Raw genomic sequence first — 20,865 nt, forward strand, 5'->3', positions numbered from 1 at the left:
ATTTCAAGAGATACCTGTCCTCAAAAGGTTTCATTTTGAAACTCAATTATAAGCAATCATTACTTATGCATTCTCAAGAAATTCACGTGCATTTTGAAACTTAAAATATCTTTTTTTTCCTAATATAACATTTAATTACATTAGTTTGATTTATTGCATATTGAATACAATACCTGCATCTGCTGGAGAGCCAATGTCACTGCTTAAAATAGTGTCAATACTGGCCCAAAGCACTCCAGTTAGCATTCAATTAAAGTGAGGTCTGACAGGTTGTGCTATCTTCAAGCTGGAAGTTATCTCAGCACCCCTGGCGTGATGATGAGACCATGAACTCCTACTGCTGAGCATTCCAGAGCAAGCCATTAGCCTTTGCTCTTCATTTCTTAATTCCTGATGAGTGATGTTACAACTATCATAACTTAAAACAAAGCTATCCTGGGTTTATTTCTTTTGGTTGAACATCAAGAGCTTTGAGGACTTTTTCCCCAAAAGAGGTGATTTTTTTCAACAACTTCATCTTTTGTTAGCTAATTCTTGAAGAAAAGCCCATTTTTCAAAAGTAGAAAATAAGTTACTGTTGCTTATATTCCACAATCTTTTAACAGATCTGTCATAAAGTAAGAGGATTTGTTTATTTGGAATACATTTGAAATGTATTTGTCTTGCCATGATTTATTACCTTTTCTTAAAAATAAAAAATAAAAATATCACACCTGTATTTCCTCCTGATGTTTGCTGCTTAGGAGCAAACAACTTTTCTGATTATGTTAAAATTAATCTCTATCATGGTGAATACTTTTATACTCATTATTTTTTCACTCATTCCTCATTCTCTTATCTACCTCTCCCTCTCTAGACATAGATTGGGAATATTGCCTGTTTAAGAATTCTTTACATCATATAGTGTTTTATTAAATAACCATACTGTATATTATTAATAGAAAAAATTTACTAGTCTTTGCTTTCATCTGCAAGGTTTGCACAAGTACATGTGTAAGGCCCTTTTTCGCTAGCCATCACAGAGTTTTTAAAATGTTTGACTGGCGTGGGTCTTGTTTGATATAAGGAAGGATGCCTAAAAATTACCCATGAAGAATGTGTAAAGTAAAATAGCTAAAAAGAACACAACATTGCCGATACATTGATTGAAAAAATGACACAAACTGCACAACTGTAGTCTTTGTATCTAAGTTCCACCTATGCATGCAAGTCTGGAACATGGAGCATGCAGTATTATTCCATGATAAATTCCCAAATGCTGGACTTGCTAAAGAAAACAGGAGCAACAGAAGGTTCAAGGCTAAGTTGTGACCACCCAAAGTAAACATAATTTGGATTTGTATATGCATTTACATGATGTAAGAAGCACTTCCCTCACAACAGTCAGATCATTGCAATGCCTCAGCAGGGTTAGACTCTTGTGATCAAAACTGGTTGTGATCACTGGTGCTGTAGATCATGCAATGGCTCACACTGCAGCTGCTAGATGGGCAAGTACAACCATGCACTGACCACTTGCCTTTCTATATTTCAGGGCTCCTCACAACAAAACAGTTTGAATGACCTCATTGCCACTGCTGGAGACACCCCGCCCGCACCCGCCCCCCCGCCAAAGTACATGAACATTCCACTGTCAGAGCATCTCACCCAACATCTCAAAATGGATTTCAGTCCTCTACATGAACAAGACCATATACAAAAACATTATAATTCACCATTCCACTGATGATATTTTGTTCTGGATTATTTTTCGGTATTTATTGAATACAGTGAAGCAATTTTTTCAGTCATCTCCACCTACCATGCATGAACCCGATTCCTTCTGGATTAAACTGAAGCAGAAAATGAGTTCCAGTTAGTCATGGGTATTCAGTATTGAACACCAGACTAAAATAAGAACCACAATAAAGCTAGAAATGCACACTGTGTGGATATCAGGTCCTTAGCACCAACTGTACTGTTTTGCTCTACAGATCTATTCCTATCATTCAATATTTGCTAATGTAAAGTGTAGCATATTACAAAAATACTTCTGGCAGTTACATCAATTTGACTGATTTCTTTAATTCAGTATTGTGATTAAACCAGAAAAAACACTATTTCCACTTTTCTTGGAAACTTTTACTGGATTAAGTTTTTTATTATTTATTACACAAGAAAATATGATCACCTTTATCTATTCCATGTCATATTTCCTCTCTGTATTAGAGTAGTCAAATTTTCCATATGGTCTTTTGGAGTCCCATGAACTCCTTTCAAGACCCCTGAAGCTTCCCATTTTCCTTTTAATCAGTCATTTATTTATTTTTTTTTTAAATAATTGCTAGACGTTTGTTCAAGACATATTGCTATACCGAGGAGAATCTGTCCTATGCTGAAAACAAACAGTTGCACAGAATGAGTGTTCAGTGTGATGAACAGCGCATGGAGTGAAGAAAAGTGTTGGATGAGTACAGACACTATTAAAGCTGTTCTTTACTCAAAGTGAATATTAATGATAGTTGTCTCATGTTTCAAGTTAAAATCATACAGAACACACTGTTGCAAGGAAAATATTTTTCAATTTACAAGCAACCAATAACTACCCAAATACATTATTTTATTTTTCATCAGGATGCTTGAAATCCTAAAAATAGTACCCCAAAACCGCTCAGTTCTTGTATGACAAACTTATTTATAGCAAAAGTATTTCAAATCTCTACAGAAAATTTCTCATTTAAGTATACTCCCTACAAATTTTCTACATGAATACTACTGGAGCTCCTGAAAGAATGTAAATGAAGTCCATAGCTGTGTTTTAGATTTCCTTATTAGATCCAGCACCACAGACTCCAAAACAAAGGGTATTATTTCCTTTGCAATAACAGTTGACAAGTTTTGACACTCTTGACAAATGGTGGTAATAGTCAAATGTGATTTGGTTTTTTGAACTTCCCAATTCACAATGCGTTAAACTGAGTTCAAAAGGCACGTGTAAAATATGCTGAACAATCATGGGACAGCTCCTCTTAGCTTCTACTAATCCAGAGCAAATTCAGCTTCTAATAAATTTTTCTATCACAACAAAAATTCTGTAAAATACTAGATTAGTTAAAACTATGTGAACACAGCTCAAAACAACAGTTACTTTTTTTTTTTTTTTCCCCTCTAAATATGCTTTGTCTTTGGACAAGTTGATGCCAATCCAAGATATGCTGGTATTTGCCAGCAGACATCCGCCTATTAAGATATTCTGAAATAACATATCTTTAAAAAAAAAAAAAAAAAAAAATCAAGCCACAATGGTTTCATAAATATCTCCTCTTATATGCAATCAGTGGAGCAAAAAAAAAAAAAAAAAAATCCCCAAAAACAACCCTGCAAAAGAAAATAATGCAGAAAGAAAGACTGCAAAGGTCACTGACAAATATTTGCCAGTTGAAATGATGCATGGAGCACTACTTCCAATACAGTGCAAATGTAGATCTCTCAGATATGCCAACAAATAAACTCAAATAAAATGGAAATCAGTTAAAAGGAGAGCTCATTTCAACAGAGATGCTAACCAGAATGCTAAAGAACTTGCACATTCAGTTCAACAAACTTACCAAAAAAAATAAAGGACTGACTGCAGCCTATTTCTGGTCAGAACAGAGGTAAGGACATCAACCAGACTGACATAGTTCTGTTTGCATATACTGAATGTAGATTAAGACACTTTTTGACTTAACGGCTCTTCCTGAAACCTTCCATGAGCTGACATGGACCAGTGTCCTCACCTTTAGACTAAGGGACAAATTAGATAACCCCTCCTGAAGCAATGTCAGATAATGCCACTATGGAATAAACAACTATCTGTTTTGTTGAAATTAGTTGTTTTAATGAAATTAGTACTGTGTTGAACTCTAGCAATTTTGGAAACAGGTACTGTCATTTCAATATAGTACACAAACTAGCTTTCCGCATCATAAAAAAACTATAATGACTGCTAAACACAAATACTTGAACTAAATACTTAAACATTACTTCATTTCTGCATGGGTTACTTTTCATCTCAATAACAATGGCCATCAGCGACACAGACAGCTAGCGTGTAAAACGCTCATGGCAAAAAAGACTACCCGTAAGAGAACCACTTGGGTAGAAGGAAGACCGTGCCACACCATATTTTAATGTTTCCTCCAGGAAAAGGCCTCATCTGGAATTAATAACTATCCTATCCATTTCCAAGGTATCCAAGGAATACCACATACTTCCTTACCCAGCAACAGAACACACGGCCCTCCTCACCCCCAAATAAGCATCCACCCACGTACCCACACACCCACCAGTTTTACAAACTTGACGCCTCAAGTGTCAAGTGATTTTCTCCTATCAAATCTCAATATTTATCTGAATCCATCAGACCACCAAACATCATATCCTCGGAATCTGATTCAGCCAATGTCATCTCAATGCATTTTATCAAATGGAACTGCTATCAGTAGTTTGCAAATACCATAGTAAAAGAATCTGGACTGACAGATGAAATGAATCTCTAAGTTGTTTCTGATAAATGATTTTATCTCTAATAGGCTCAATATGTGCCACCCTCATAAACCAGAAAGGATGAAAGCCCATAACACATAATCTACTGAGTACCAGCAAAACGTGAGAAATACAAATTCTGAAGTTCTGATGGGATGAAATGGGTTTTCATTTCTCCAACTTATCAGTGGAATCAAGATGAGTGCATAACAGAAGAGATACATGTTTGACTCACATCTGGCATCTGCTAGGAAATAACAAGCTTCTGGCCTCAAACACAGCAAAGTCTCTAGACCGGCACAGTGAAAAATGATGGAGTCTGAAAGCCTCTTCACTTCTTCACCACATTAAACCAGGTGAGTTGTGTGTAAGTAGTTTCATTAATACAATCTAATTTTATACTAAATAAACTATAAGAGTGATACAAATAAGAAAATAGCCAACTTTGGATGAGTATTTATTTTTCAGTACAACTCACTGTCAGGAGGTGGTAGTGTCTTCTAAATTGCCAATGTATCCTTAGCATAGAGTAAGATTTAAAACATTCTCTTTGAAATGTTTCTGACTGGGGTAAAAAATTTCATATTTTCCTTACAAAGAATGAGACCATGCTCTTATAAATTAAGGAAAAAAAGTTGTAAAGAAGAAGCCTTACTGGTTTGTATCTTAGTGCATCTCTGTAGGATCCAAACAGTGCTGCCTGTGCCCGAAGAAAGGCCTTGGCTACTCCATCACCCGTAGCTGTAGACTGCTTTTTCAGTTTATTTTTCAAGGCCGAGACCTGCATGGCAGAGCGGAACAGTTAAATTAACACCTCAGAAATTGGTACAGAGAGGTATGAACCCAATCAGCAGGCAAACCATGGTGTCTACAGGTCAGCCAAAAATTCATCCTCCTCCTTGATAGCTTATCTTTTTAACTGCAAAGAGCACCTGCTGGTCTGTTAATTGAAATGAAAGCAGGGGATGATGGTAGAGTGCTAATGCAAATTGGTTTATGCTCTCTTTTTTTCCCAAGGCCTCTTGACATAAATAAGCTTAATTATTTTACAGTAAGATGCATGTGAGCCCCTTTTCTGCATATTTTTTTTTCCTCAATCATGACATGTACCTACTTGTTTTGAATGAAGACAGTTGGATATTTTTTATTTATGCTATGAAGGCTTATTTTTAAGGACTCTTAATGGTCACTTACTATTCAGTTTTAGATTGGTTTGGTTTTTTTTTTTTTTAAGTCAAATTACTATCTTACATCATTTCTCATGCACTATGGGAGTAGCTGCTACCACTGTCAAATAGCTGAAAAAAGCTTGTGTAAATTCAGTGCTACATTGCCTTTAGAATTGTCCACAAAGATAAAACACATGAAAGGGAAAAAAAATAAGAACAACACTGAGGAGACAACTGTAGTTTAAAAAAAAAAAAAAAAGACCATTTTTATTTTAGTGCTTGACTTTTTTTTTAAGGAGGTCTGTCTTTTTTTACTTGGCAAATGGCAGTCACTGATTATATAGAATTAGAAAAAAAAAAACCCAGAAATTTTAATTTAGATTACCCTTACTTGGAGATACGTTGGAGAAAAAAAATCATATAATTCTGGAATTATTACAGTATTCTTTAAAGAGATGTAGAATTACACCCAGTTATAGTCTATACTCTCCTAATTTTCATCATGAGGGACATCTGGAGAAGTAAGTCAACTTCAGTTATGCTGAATACATGTTTCTACATCTCTTTGTGTTGCAATATATCCAATAAAGCAATATTTAAGTCACTAAATACTATACAACATAACACTCAGAGTTACTCTTTAAACAGAACATTATAAACACAAACTATCACCAAAACAGCTTTCATTCTTTTAGAAATATATGCAAGAATGAGTATCTTTCTGTTTCTTTATGCAAGCAGTCCTGACTGCTCTTGTAGATGATGATTGTAATTGAAGTGTCAACCTAATTAACAACTAAACTTTGAATAATGCTAATGAGTACTGAACATGGCATCAGAGAAAAGACCAGCTCTACAGGTGATAAACCTTCACAGTAGTGACATTTTCCAGTGTAAAGTCACAGTTACTGTGATCTGATCAAAGAGAGAGACCCCCATTGGGTCCAATTATAACTATAGTTTTGAAAAAAAATTATTGAGTTATGATGTTCATAATCTATGCAGAAAGGCCTTTACAGTATAGGTCTTTTCCCCATAGCTGTGATCTTTTCAATTTATAGCCAAGCTCCATAGATCTAGATAAAAGTTTAGAGCCTGATTCGTTTAGCCCATGGAAAGCATACACCAAGGCTCATTTACGTTTTTTCTTTATACCCAAACAGAAAAAAAAAGAAGTACAAGTCTGAGTACAAAAAACAGTTAAGCAGTTCAAGATTGAAAAAATAAATGTGTGTCTTAGATTGGGGGTTTTTTTGTTCTGTACTCTATGATTATTTTAGAGTTATTAAAAAATAAGGTTTATTTAATTCTGGGGGAAATAAACGTATATATCCTTTGTATAAGGGCAATCTGCCCATCAACATTAGCTCAGTTTCACTAAAACAAAAGCAGTAACATGAGGTCAAAAAAGAATTGTCAACCTTAAAATGTTGTCTGTGTCATGACGGACAAAGCAACTTCTAAATACAAGAGAAGGAAAAGGGAGAAAAATCTCTACATTTTTTAGATGTATGTTGTTCTAAATTATACCTTGTGAGTTTGGGGAAATTATGGCAGACGATAAGATAGGGTAAGAGAAGAAAGAGGGTAAAGGTGATGTAGAGCAGAGGAATTATAGGACAAAGTGGGGGATGTGAAGGAAAAAAGTATTTTCTGATTTCCTCAGTTCTCGCAGGCATTGTGTACCCTAACATAAATCAATGAACAGGATGCTTTAGGCAAAAATGTGTTAAAAAACAATAGAAAGTAACAAATCTGCTTCGCTGCAGTGTTGGTACATTGTTAGTTCAACAATATTAAGACCATCCCAATGGGCTGGCAGTTTGGAGGTGGGTTCTCCAGCACAGAACTGTGTTAAGTCAGATGCACATTTTTGTGCTGCCATTCTGGAGGGAGTTCGAGCCTAAGAAAGGCTATGCTGCAGCTCAAAAAAAGTTCCTCCAACTTCTGTTTCTCTCAGGAGGCAATGCTAAAAGGCAGAAAGAACTCTATTAGATTATTCTGCAGAAGTACTGGGAGCACAGTGCTCTTAAGAAAAAGCCTGCAGAGATAACGTGGGCCACAGTCCTGATTTCCCAATCTTCACAACTGAAATCCTGGCTGAAGCACACTTGAAGCACCCTTGAGACCTGCCTAGGTTTCCCACAAGCTGAGGTCAGCAAACATGCATGCAGAGGGACAGTGCTTTCTCAGGGTTATCCCACCACCGAGTGATGGATGGCAAACCCAAGTTGAGCATTTGGGTAGGTTGCTGGCAAATTCTCCCAGTTTCACAGTTTAATCAAAGATAGAGTGATAAAGTAGTTATTACAGTCAATACAGTAAGTATAGATAAGAGACTCGGTGCTTTGAACTACTTAGAAGGACTTGGAGCACAGCAGGATTGTGAGTGCTTAAATCCAGGAACCTAAAACCAAGGAAGTGTGAGACCCCTTTGAGTGACAATATTAATAGGTCTTAAAATTTCAAAGAAAATACACACCAAGCCAAAAAAATACCAAGCAGCATCTTTATCAAAATCTCTTCCTCATACATGCTTTAATCCCTCTGCCTATCTAGGATTAAGATTTCTCCCCTTCTTTGCATGCCTTAAACAGAAATAGCCTTTTACAAAGTTTAAAAATAAAGAACTGCAAACAAACAAACCACAGGGGTTAGAATGCTGTTAAAATTTATTTCTGGAAGACACCAGTGATCCGTTTCAGAAATGGTATTATTAATTTACACCAGAAGCAAACTGTTTTTATCTTCTCGTAGCAACGGCTTCTCATAGGAAGGTGACTTCATTGGACTGCTAAACACTACCAATGAAGAGCAATGAGAGCTTCAGGAAGATTTATATCAATAGAATAGTTTTTCAGAGATTTAGAAAGTCATGAGATTGATATGTGAATTTGCTTTCATATGTAATTAAGTGTATCTAAAATGTAGAGAAATATTGTGTTGGTCATTAAAACAAAAGGTGTCATTTTTAAAAACAGTCACTCTATGTCCTTTCTAAGATTCCTAAAATATAACTATCTGATCAGAAACAAAGCATGATTAATATCTTTTCAATATCCATGTGAGTGGAAGAATAGAACTGCATATAAAGTTAAAGAGTAAATGAATAAAATCATGTAACTATTAATCAAAGCCTTTGCTCCTGCAAAAACTTAAGCACACATATAAATTTAAGCACATATAGAAGTATTCCAAACATTTGTTGCCTGAGAAATGCAGAACCATGCACTGGGGTTCCCAACGACTACCAGATCTCTGAAAAAAAAGACAGCCATGTATTTCTCTGGTACCAGTGACAGTTGTTATGCTTTAATCTATTTTTTGATGTTCCCTATCAGATCATGTCACTATAAAAGTCAGCCCACTCTCAACAGCTAGAAAGTGAGAGAAAATGGCAGAGAAGGGAAACAAAACAAACACAACAAAATGGAATCTGATATTATTTAAATCAATATTGTTAATGAAAGCACTTCTACTTATTTGATACTATCTACACACACAGGATTTTGGCATCTAAGATAGCCCTCCAGCATTTAATCACAAATACTCCTTCAGATGAGAACAACTACTGAATTGCAAATGTTTTTAAAACTAGTTGTACTTTTCAATCTCACATTCTAGCTTCTAAAACTATATCGAGGTTCTACAGAATCTCAACTCTAAGAATTTATTCAAAATAAATAGTTGCCTCATAACACTGCAAACACCGCTGACTGCTCTGAGTTTCTAAAATATATTAGTAATATTTTTGGCTATTTTCTGATGGGAAAACATAGTAAATTATGAGATTTAAATTTTACATAAAATCCTTTTAGTTGCATTGTTACACATTGACCATAACTTCTTAACAGTACTATTCATCATTGTATTTTCAGAAATAATTTGCAGTCCCAGTAATTGTTTTATAAAGTAACTTTAATTTTCTATGTGAATTACAGCCTACTTCTCAAATGCTACTTTTAGAACAGTAATGTTCATAAACCCAATTTACGGTGTTAAAATCCTGTGACTTCAGAAATCTCAAAACTAAAACTCTTAAAAACCCATTTAGATTCTGTATTGCATCAGTGTGTAGGCACCACACGCTACAAAGGCTACGCATCTTTCAACAGCTCTGTAGATTTTACAGTTAACAATATTTAACAACCTCAGAAGATGCTAAAAGCCTATAAAGCCTATTGTTTTCTGAAGATCATATTTATAAAAGTTCTGCTTAGTCCATGGAGAAGTCAGTAAGACTTGGTTGCTAAAAGCGATGCCCTCAATTTGCCAAGCCTTTTTTGAAAGTGTTCAAATTTGAGCAAAGGAGTAGTCCTTTTGTCAGTTAACTGCAAGCAGGTATTGCAGGATCAGGCCCTAAGTTTATTAATTTGTGTCTATGGACTCCACTAATTTATATACATCACAAATGTTCTTTTTCTAATGTCTTACATTATTAAAGTGGTGGTATAAGTATTATTGTATTAGGAAACTGACTCCCACAGAAGTAACTACTTATTTTCTTTTTTTTTTTTAATTAAAAAATAATAGACAAATTCACAGTGAAATGATGAAATTTAAAAACAAGTGTTCTTGTCAGAAGAGAGGAAAAAGAGGGTTTTCCCCCCCTCTAAGAAAACAAAGGATTCCTGAAAGTCTTGCACTGATTTATTTTTCCAATTTTAAATACCTTAGGAGTAGCGGAACTGCTACTGGCATGGTAGTATTTCTAACAGTCAATAAATCTAAAATATTATGTGTGAATATTGGAATGAAGCCATTAAGAAGATTACAGCATGCAACGCAGCAGAGGGTCCACATGAAAAAAGAACTGGTAATTCAGGACAACTGTGACCACTGACCTTTGCACAGTCAAGACCACTGGTCAGTCTGACAGAATAATAGAGTTCACATGCATAGAAAGTCATCTAGCCTGTAACTATAATTTAAATGCTTAAGTGAATGATTTTAAAATGCCTTTAAACCTCAGTTAATTTATTATACAGTTTATTAGACAATGCTATATAATAATGTTTTTTCAATCTTAAATTTATCATGAAAAAATTCACAATCAGAGCATTTTAATAGACTTATTACTTATAAATGGGTAAACTATTAAATACCTATGCTGTGAGGACATCATCAGGCTTATTGATCAAGAAAATAATTAATTTCCTTCAGACACAAGAAACAGTTTTAGAAAACTCTTTGAAAGTACTGCATTTCTTTTGTTAGGCTGTTAACCAACCCGGAATCATTTTTTGAAAGGGATAGTAAGACTAGAGCTTCTTTTATATTTTCAGTTCTTCATTATATTTTAACACCCTTCAGAGGTACTCATTTCATTTTTTCATCAGACTTTTTACTACCTTTACATGTATGCTTATGAGGTTTATTTATATAGGTTAAAATGCTTCACATATGTAAGTATCTTTGATATTTGTTTTAATGTTTTAAGTCTAACTCAGCATTTTGACTCTACACTCCTATGTCCTATACTTTCTAACCAAGATGTTAGCAGTTCCACTGCCCCTCATGAATGCAAAAGAAGGACAAGCATTTCGTCATTTTATGAGCCAAACACAGACACTGTCTGTGCCTTTTGTTTCCAGGTTTTCCAACTATAATTGTGTATGTTTTCCATTAAATTGTTTTAATTAAAGTGCTTTACAGACTGAAGTAGAGGAAGAGATGGGCTTCATTATAAAATCCTCAAATTCTGCAAGTATATTTTGCATAAACACAGTTGTTCTGTTTTGTTCTATATTAGATACAGAATGAAATATTTTAAGTCTGCTGTATAGTCTGTACACGAGGATAACCTTCATTAACATTAATAATAGTAACATGCATATATCCTGGGGGAGAATTTACTTCTAAAAGTATGAAGATCTGTTTCCTTATTTTCTTCATGCTAGCCTACTAATTTAGAAATCATTTTGATATGCATCTGTAAAATACATGAGAAATCCTTCTCATTGCACAAATACCCATTTTTACTGTTCAAAGGACCTCCAGCTACAACTCCAGTATCTTATGGAAAATTATGCCTAATTCTCAATTCTACATCTAGCTATTATTTGACAAGAGGTATGTACCTCCATGACACTATAACCTCAATCTTATTCACTGAATACAAGGTCAGTTAAAATTACTGACACACCAGAAAATGACTCATTTTTTACTTAACTTGTTATACTCTTGAATGATAGAGTACAGTCAAAATTATTATATATACGTGTGTGTGTGTATACTTTTTCATACACTAAAGTAAAACCACAAAACATCAGAATAATTTTTATACAGTCTTTTACATTTCTGAACTATAGTTGATGCTGAGTCAAAAGAAAGACTGACCAGATGATCTGTAAAAAGTCTAGATTTTAACATCATTAAAATCAAAGGGAACTGACATTAATATAATCATCATGAGTTTGATTTCTATTGTACCAAATATATACAAATTACCAACAAAAACAAAAGCTACCACAGCGCCTTACTTTAAGTCAGTTTGTTTTTATGATTTACAATTTCAGAAAATGTAACTCTTTGATTTCACATTTTAATATAAAATTCTTTGTCTTGACAACCATTTGTGATAGCTTGAGCATCTATAACTAAATAATCAAAACAGTGGTTTCACAATGATATCCTTTTTTTCTCTATTCCCCAATAGAGCTCTATTGGGAAAAACAAGGTAAGTGAATTTTGTGACTATTTAAGATGATATACAGAGTATGTTCCCCTATAGGCAATAAGGAAAACAAAAAAAGAGGGGAACACACTCTGCAAGATCAAAGTCCAGAAAGAACTGGCACTTAATTTATCATCCTTTACAGACAAAAGACAGTTTTCGTCATTTCAAAAGGATCAGATGTCTTTTATGACAAACTGGGTTTGCAGTTTAATTTACAAATAGAATTCTAAGTAAGCAGTCTTTGCTCTGCCAAAGCAAATGACAAACAGTATAGGTTTTCATTCACGCAGCCCTCAGCAGGATAGAAGAGATTAAAATAAAACTGAAATAATTTAGAGAAAACAAATAAATGTTTCAGAAAGTTGAAGAAGATCAAAGCCTGAATTTTCTGACCCCAACTGTACAAGCATTTCTTATTATATTGACCAGTGCCATCAGATCATTAATTAAAAGGAAAGCACTGGCAGGTGGCAGGGAAGCAGAAGCCGATAATTGGCCCCCTTCTTCTTTTTGCCTTCAAAAACTCTCTCATTCTTTTGCAAGACATGCCACTAGGCAGACAGAAATGCCTACTTTGTAATATAATGATTAAGATGAGATGAAGAGACTCTTGCGTTTAAAGGAGCTATGCCTAATGAATGCAGCTAGCTTTATAATTATGATCCTACTTTTACAATAAGGAATATGATGTTCCATTCAACATCTCCTCAACTGTCACAAAGGCAAAAATCTCAAATATAGGGGTCTACACTTGGTGCTTTTCACCCCTTATTCCTTTTATAGCAGTCAGCAAAACCAGGCAAGAATAACTACTAGTAATTCAAGCATCTATATAAGAAGGAAAGAATGAAATATCTGTAAGACTCACCACTTCACCAGGTAGGTTGTTCAGGTCATTGAAAGGGGTTTCTAGAGTGTTTGTGTCAACATTTAGCAAAACCACATCTTCCAGTGATCTATTTTTTACTCTCTGTTACGAGGGGAAAAAAAACATCGTGGAAAAGCATTTTACTATGGCATCCTCCCAAAGTATATTTTTATTATAATGTACTAGATTACAAATGATTTTACAAAGGACAATACTGGCAAAGACAACATATTGAGCTTTACATGTAGGATTTGTGAATTAGATGCAGGATTCAGAGTAGCTTTTAAAAACACTTCCTCTTCATCAAACAGTAAGGTTATATTAATAATCTCTGAAATACAAGCGTATTCAAGAAATGAATTCTTGAAAACCAAGATTTATACAAAACACAGTTAAATATATTGGAACTATACATATCTTATAACAAAGTTTCATTCTCACTTGTGAAAATCAGATAGGATGCTAATCATATAATCAGATGAAAAACAGAGAAAACTAAGTAACTATTTGCAGATTTATATAAGTCCCAGGCATATGATGTTTACTAGTATTATAAGAATGGATGAAACAATCTTTCAGCAATGAACTTGACTAGCAGCTAAGAATTAAACAATTTGTTCCTTTCAGGAAAGAATGATAGAACTCTTTTCTATGTGGTCCTATAATAATACATAATACTGTGGTCCAGGAAATAATTCCAGAAGGAATTCAGTGACTTTTTTTTCAGAGCAAGCTGTTCTGTTCCATTATTTTCTGATGGAATAAGGAAAAAGATCCTAGTCAAGATATTACAATCAATGTATGCAGATCATATGAACCTGATTCGAGAAAACAGAAGGCTATGCCTAGAGTTTAGAAGTATATATGATAGAAGGCTCTTTTGGGAAACACAAAAGTGCTAATCGCTCAGAGTGGGGGAGTACCTACCTCATCAGCTTAGTAAATGTGAATTGATCCTTAGAAACTGCTTTAGCAGAAGTGTAAATCAAATAAAGTTCCCAAATCAATTATCTACTCTGCATGATAATCAGACTACAGATGTAGGCTTAATGGTGTCATCAAACAGTTATGGAAAGAGGCAATGCTATTTATGACCCAGCTATTACTTACCGCGCAGGTGAGTTCTATTGTTTTCTTGTATGTTCAAATCTGAAAAAGCTACCTCTTGGGTTTTGGCAAAAAAATACTCGTTTTTAAATTAATAGTTAGGAGTGTCATGGGATGAATCTTACTCAGATTTTGAGAGGGACAGAAACATAAATTATCTGGGAAATCAGAATGGTGCCGAATACCTATTGATGGCAACTCCAAAATAAATTTTAACTGCTCTTATTATTGGGAAAATCTGTTGCTGAACCACTAAAAAAGGCAGCAAAAAAGCTATCATTAAACTATTAAAAAGACACAGAAACAAATCATGATGTAGAGCTTACATGTCTCCATAGAACACTTCAAAAGTAAGATTTCAGAGAGAGACTTTTTTTACTTTGTAAAGCATCCAAAGATTAAATTTTGTAATTCTGTATGTTAAAAAACAGGGATTCTTTCTGAAGTATTTCCATTAAAATTATCATTTATGGCACACACACCTTATGCTTACAAGTACGTAGAAGTGTAGAGTAAACTTACCTCTATTAAGCTTAAATGGACACCAATTAGGTAAGGCATCGGTGCACTGAAGAAAAACAGTGGAAAAGATCAACTTTTAAGTACCAACTACTGCAACATTTTGTGGAACAAAAAATATTTAAAAATTAAAAAATATTCACAATCTTGGCACATACAGTCCTTAGTTAACATCCACTGTTTAAACCTGTAGTTAAATGAACACAGTTGCTACTGAAATTTTGACTAGACAAAGGAAATTTTGTTTTGGTATTTTTTACTCTGCAGTAAAGACAACCACAAAATAAAGGATGCTGTTCCTAACTGGAAGTATGAGCGAGAAGACGCATACAGCTTGCTAACTGGCTTGCCATACCTAGTTTCAATAACCAACCATACTGCATGGCAGAGCTAACCTAGTGGATGTTCCAAAGGTGGTCTGTCTCTAGAACTACAATGGTTTTAAAATTAAAACACTGTTCTGAAGAATATGGTACCAGCTGACAGCCCCACACTGTAATGCGAACATCATTAACACCAGTTTTGGTTCTGAATGTGCTTCTGAAACCCTTCCTGGTGACCATTTGGAAGCTGTATAATATCCTATTTAACTCAAGATAGTAAACTTCTCATTTCCAGTTTGAGTAAGACAAGGAACTATATTCTCAAAATAAAACAAATATCCACACAAAGCCTCTGGAGTGAGACCTCCTGCAGTATGCAAGCAAGAAGCTGAATTAGTCAGGCTAATTTATCATGGTTTCCTATAATCTTCTGTTTCTTCCTCTAGTGAGTGTGTTCTGGCAACACTGGACCAAGAATATACTCAGTATCCAGCGCTGAAGGGAAAAAACATCCAGCAACCATCACCACACTTCTGGGTACTGTGAGATTACTAAAAATATTCACTCCGGAGAAGTGAGCAATAGATACACTGGTTTAAGCAACTCAGCAGGAAATGAAGTACTAAGGGACCAGAGAGAAAAAAACTGAATAAAAATAATCTCTGAAAAATAAATGGAAGGTAAGATGACTTATCCAAAGTTTCACAGACAGCCGACATACAATAATTTCTTCCACTGTATTAATTCAATCACAGATCTGAGCCACTGGCATGAACTGGCAATTGACTTCCTGAGGCCCAGGTAGAGGCTTCACTGCATCAGTTCACATGGCCTCATCGATTCGGTCCCAACTCTGGGAGCAAAAGTAGCAATTCTCATCTGCCTGCGACTGCAGCTAGTTTTAGAAAAATCTGTACACACTATGGATTAGCCAACTACTCTCATTAACAATGTCCTACAGGAGAGGATCAATGCAAAAACAACAACCAAAAAAAACAACCAAAAAAACCACCACAAACAAACAAACAAAAACCCAAACCCAAAACCCAGACCGCCCGAGGCCAAAACAAGCTTTCATCATTTTTATGCTATCAAAATAAAGGTTTGCTGAGACTGCAAACTATCATGGCTTAAGGTTTCCAGGCAATGGTGCTTCCAAAAAGGGAAACGGAGACCCCTGTGTTCCCACATATCTTTTTCTTAGCCTAATACTGAAAAATTTTAGTATCTCCTGACGACTTCATCCAGGCTAAGGCCTTATGCCTTTGTGGACTAAACACATTTGGAATCATAATTCCAAATTACATGGAATCGTAACTGGGTGTCACTCCAGAGCAGACACACATTTATATTCAGAGAGAAATCAGACATCTTTAAAACACTCTACAGTTTTAAGAACGCTTTATACTACATAACATATTTAACCAAGCTGATGAGAATGACTGACACGTAACTGAGGATTCTTCTGCTGAATATGCAGCAAAATAGATCCTCAGGTTCATCACATCAGGGTATCTTAGCACTACAAATAACGTGAAATGGAGAAACTATGGTGAAAACAAGCACTATATCATGTATGCATTTTATGCAGGCTTGTTTTCTTGTACACTGACACTGTGCTAGCAGCTTCACCGGGCCCGTACTGACTTAAATTAGCTGATGATTTGCTCCATTAATAAATCTGTCATTAGAAAGGGTAGCATGCAGCTCTTTTCTATAGAACAAAGCAACAGCTACATCATTTCAATTTTGAGAAGTTAACAGAAAAAAGGTATAAAGCTAATTAGATAAACATCTTGAAAATGCATGAAATAAAAGTCAATTTGATCATTTTCAGCAAAGAATGAATTTTATTACTGCTGGATTCTGAAGCCTTAACAGCAGAGTTTTGTAATATGGACATGAAATTGCTTACTATACTACTGGGAGCTGCTGTATAGTTTTTCTCTTGTTTATGCATGTTATTACCAAAAATATTAATCTACAGCATCATTGCCTAAAATAACTACTATGTTATGCAAAACATGCAAGTTCATTGGAAAATAATAGTCCTATTCTCACAAAAACAGGCGAGCATATATCCCAATTCAGAAGAGACCAAATCTCATAAAAAGACATGTTGCAATTGTAACTTGAATTTTCTAATTGCATTATATCCTTAACAGAGCATCAGCAGAACAGATGCTTTATCATCCACAGACAAAACTGTCATACATTCTTATGTAAGTGACTTAGCTAATTTCATCAAATTTCTGTGTAATTTCTTGGCAAACTATCTCCTTTGCAAAAATTAATTTTATTCAAATGTAATTATTATATCAATGATCAAACTTAATTTTGGGGAAAGCTTTCTTGAAAGCCAGCCACCTACTGGGCTGAGTGCCACAGTATCTTTTTGCTTACTTAAATGTAGAAGAGAAATCAATTCTTAAAACAGAGAACTCAATTTTTTAGTACCTCCACTGTATTTTCTTCCTCTAGAGCTAAAATGAAAATTACTTTCACTGCCTAATATTTTGCTATCTTTTAGAAGAAATTTATTATCTCTTCTTTTTTGGATGGTTATTCCAATTCTCACATTGGAGTTCTCAAAATGGAATTCAAGGCCGAGATAAGCTATGGGGGGCGGGGGGGCAAAACCATCCTGAAGTAAATAAATACACAGTATGTTCACACACTGGACCTTGCAAGTACTCATAACCTGGCCAATCCTAATGTCATTACAGTTCACACAGATGCTCAGTACCGGTGGGTTTGGACTAATTTAAGAACATCTGTTACATTATGTCTAAATCCAGTCTGTATTATCAGGTTGCCTGATAGAACCTAAGAGACTTTTTGATTAAAAAAGGCAAGTGGAAGAATTTAAATATTTTTTTAATATAGATTTAATTGTTTTACTCAAAGATACACTTTTCTTTTTTCATGCTCACAAAATGTACCAGCTAGGCAGTTTATGTAATTTATCAAATTTTAACCCCCACAGAATTGTATCATTTATCTTTATGAAATTTTGAAGATATATAGTCCAACTCATTAAAAAAAAAATGTGGATTTCTCTCAAAATACAGTGGATGATTAACATGCAAAGAAAAAGTTGCAGAATCAGGGCCTATATTTAAACTAGTAGATCTAAATGTATTTTATCTTTATTTACAAATGGCCTTTCACCCTTGGAAAGAACAAAATTATCAAACTTATAATCACCTACCTGATTCATTTGACTACCATTTCAGAACAACACTAATAAAATGAGAGTTCATGGGAGACATCCTTACAAAGTCTAAGTGAAGCAATGACAATGTAGTTTCTAGATATGAAAATGCATGTTAAGCTAAAAGGAAAAAAGGCACTTTCATAAAAAGAACTTTACTCTATCAAAATGACATAAAAAATGAAAATATAAAATAATTTTCTAATTCTTTTTTACTAATTTTAAATTGACATGATCCTCTTGGACTGCCCAGCTAGGTCTGGCCTAGCATAAACTTTGACCCTATGAATTCATCAAGGTTTTCTAACTTGATATATTATATACCTATGAGTAAAACACTTATTTACTGTTAATATACCAAAACATGAGGAAAGCTAAGTATTTTATGTGGTTTTATTACACTATTCCAAACTGTCTCACAAAAGAACCATTCAAACCAGACAAGATCAGAGAGAGAAATGTAAATATACAAAAATTTGAGCTGAAAGGTCTGAATTATAGTTACTGTGGTAAATTCATCAATTGTGCATTTCCTTTCATGAACTTTGTTTCCATTTGAACATCTCTAAAAAGGGGAAACTTTTTTTTCCCCCCACTCTATTGTACTACTGTGAAAAAGAGATTATAAATGAGTTTTACAAGTTTAAGAAACTCCATGCTTCTTTTTAATGAGTAAAAAAAATTCCCAGGTCACGCCATAATGACCTAGAATCTCAACTATTATCATCATCACGAGAAGCTGTGTACAGCATCTAACATTATTATTTCTGGAAACATTATCTGTGCTTAGAAGGGGAAATAAAAAAATCTTCTAGTATTCAGAATGCACTCTGCAGGGTACAGCTTGAATAAAGGTGTTGATCTACCTTCTGAGAACAGCATTTACGGATGATACTGAAGAAATTACAAAGCTTCTGGAGGTAAGCTCAAGTAATACAAAAACTAAACAAATACATCCAAGTTCTACCCCCACCTTGGTGCATTTTATCAAAGCTAGGAGGAAAAACAATTAGGACAGAGTTTCTTCAAAAGAAAACTATCATTAAAGATGAAAGGTTTAGCTATAGCTGAAAGTACAGGGAGGAGTGGGAGAAGAATATTTTATTTCTTTTTAAAAACAACAAATAATATCCACATTAAGTATAGGAACTACTAGAGAAAAAGATATACCATGAGAAAATATTGTAAACTTGAGCAAAAACTATCAGAGAGACTTAAGGAAACATAATGAGAATTTCTTTGAAGACAAGAAGTTCAACAGACTGGGTGGAGTTCAATGGAACATCAATATTTACAGGTTCCAGAAAAGAAACAAAACATAAAGCCCAGCAAACATACAAGCATAATTTATTTCTGTGAAGAAAAACATGAATAACAGAAACATAGACTTATGTTGGTAGGCATCAGACTTGGTTTTTATATATAATAATAATTCCTATCTCTAAAATGGCTTTAAATGGTTCATTTTTCCACCACAGATCCATAGGGTCTAGTTAAAGTGAAAGTCTCCAGGGATGGATACTCCTGGTTTAGATCCTTTAATGGAAACTCTCATTGGTATCTCTGGCACTACTATGAATAAAAGAAAGTAGATCTCTTCTTAGCCTGAAATCTTGAAACACAGGCACATGGAAACATCATCCCTTGAAGGATCAGAAGTGACTCAAAAAGTGATTCTTTCTTGTTCAACTTAAAAATTTGCCAAAACCACAAAGTCTGTCATGTGAACAGAAACATGTCAGGAGCAGCAGAATTCTTACAATGAAAATTTTGGAAGTACCAAAAGGAGATTTTAAGCTCTTTCAGGAAGGTGTTGGATAGTATCCTGAACCTGGCTGAGTCTAAAATACAAATATTAAATCATTGTATAGACCTAAGGAAAACACTGATGCCTACTCACAGTTGATTCTGGAAAAAACGATCAGGTTTTTTCTGAATGTTTTTACCAGTATCATTTATCTCAAGTTAAAATAGACGTCCAATAAAGGAAAACCGTAACACAGTCACATTTAAATTATTCAATGCATTCTGTAACAATAATACAGGAACAGTTATAAACATGATTCTATATGCTGCATTGATAGTAATCAGCACTGTAATTCAAGGCACCAATTCAAACACCATGTAAAGGCATGCTCAAATATCTCTATTCAAGTCATCATTTAAGCATTGGCTTAGGTGCTTTCACAAACCGGATCCTGTATATTTAGTCACTTAAGTAGTTAGCGTTTTCATCAGTTAGAATTACAAGACAGGTAAGAATCTCAGAAACAGGGATAACAGGTTAGCTGTCTTACCAGCAGTAGTCCAGAAGATGTGGAGGAAGCACTGGGATGTAAATGTGTTGCCAATACATTGGATATAACAATGCAGCTGACGCGTGAACACAAGCAGTTAACTAAAAATAAAAACACACACAGAATTGGCAACAAAAAATATGAATAAAAAGAAAATACAAAATCTTAAATTAACTTCTAGAC

General features: G+C 34.5%; 1 protein-coding gene across 8 annotated transcripts in view; it reads right to left on the reverse strand.

Moving 5' to 3' along the window:
* Positions 1 to 20,865, reverse strand: part of DENND1B (DENN domain containing 1B) — a 171,892-nt gene that overhangs the window by 43,675 nt on the left and 107,352 nt on the right. For 7 of the 8 annotated variants that reach the window (XR_011325803.1, XM_069789370.1, XM_069789368.1 and 4 more), the window contains 4 exons: positions 20,683 to 20,783; positions 14,852 to 14,897; positions 13,223 to 13,324; positions 5,162 to 5,287 (listed from right to left, as the gene is read on the reverse strand). Coding sequence is in view for 7 of the 8 variants with exons in the window: in XM_069789370.1 (XP_069645471.1) it covers positions 5,162 to 5,287; positions 13,223 to 13,324; positions 14,852 to 14,897; positions 20,683 to 20,783 (375 nt within the window). In the remaining variant the exon portion in view is untranslated. The remainder of the gene's footprint in view (positions 1 to 5,161; positions 5,288 to 13,222; positions 13,325 to 14,851; positions 14,898 to 20,682; positions 20,784 to 20,865) is intronic. The other variant, XM_069789372.1, reaches the window with a different exon arrangement.

This window comes from Haliaeetus albicilla, chromosome 8 (assembly GCF_947461875.1).
Source record: "Haliaeetus albicilla chromosome 8, bHalAlb1.1, whole genome shotgun sequence".
Taxonomy (NCBI): domain Eukaryota; kingdom Metazoa; phylum Chordata; class Aves; order Accipitriformes; family Accipitridae; genus Haliaeetus; species Haliaeetus albicilla.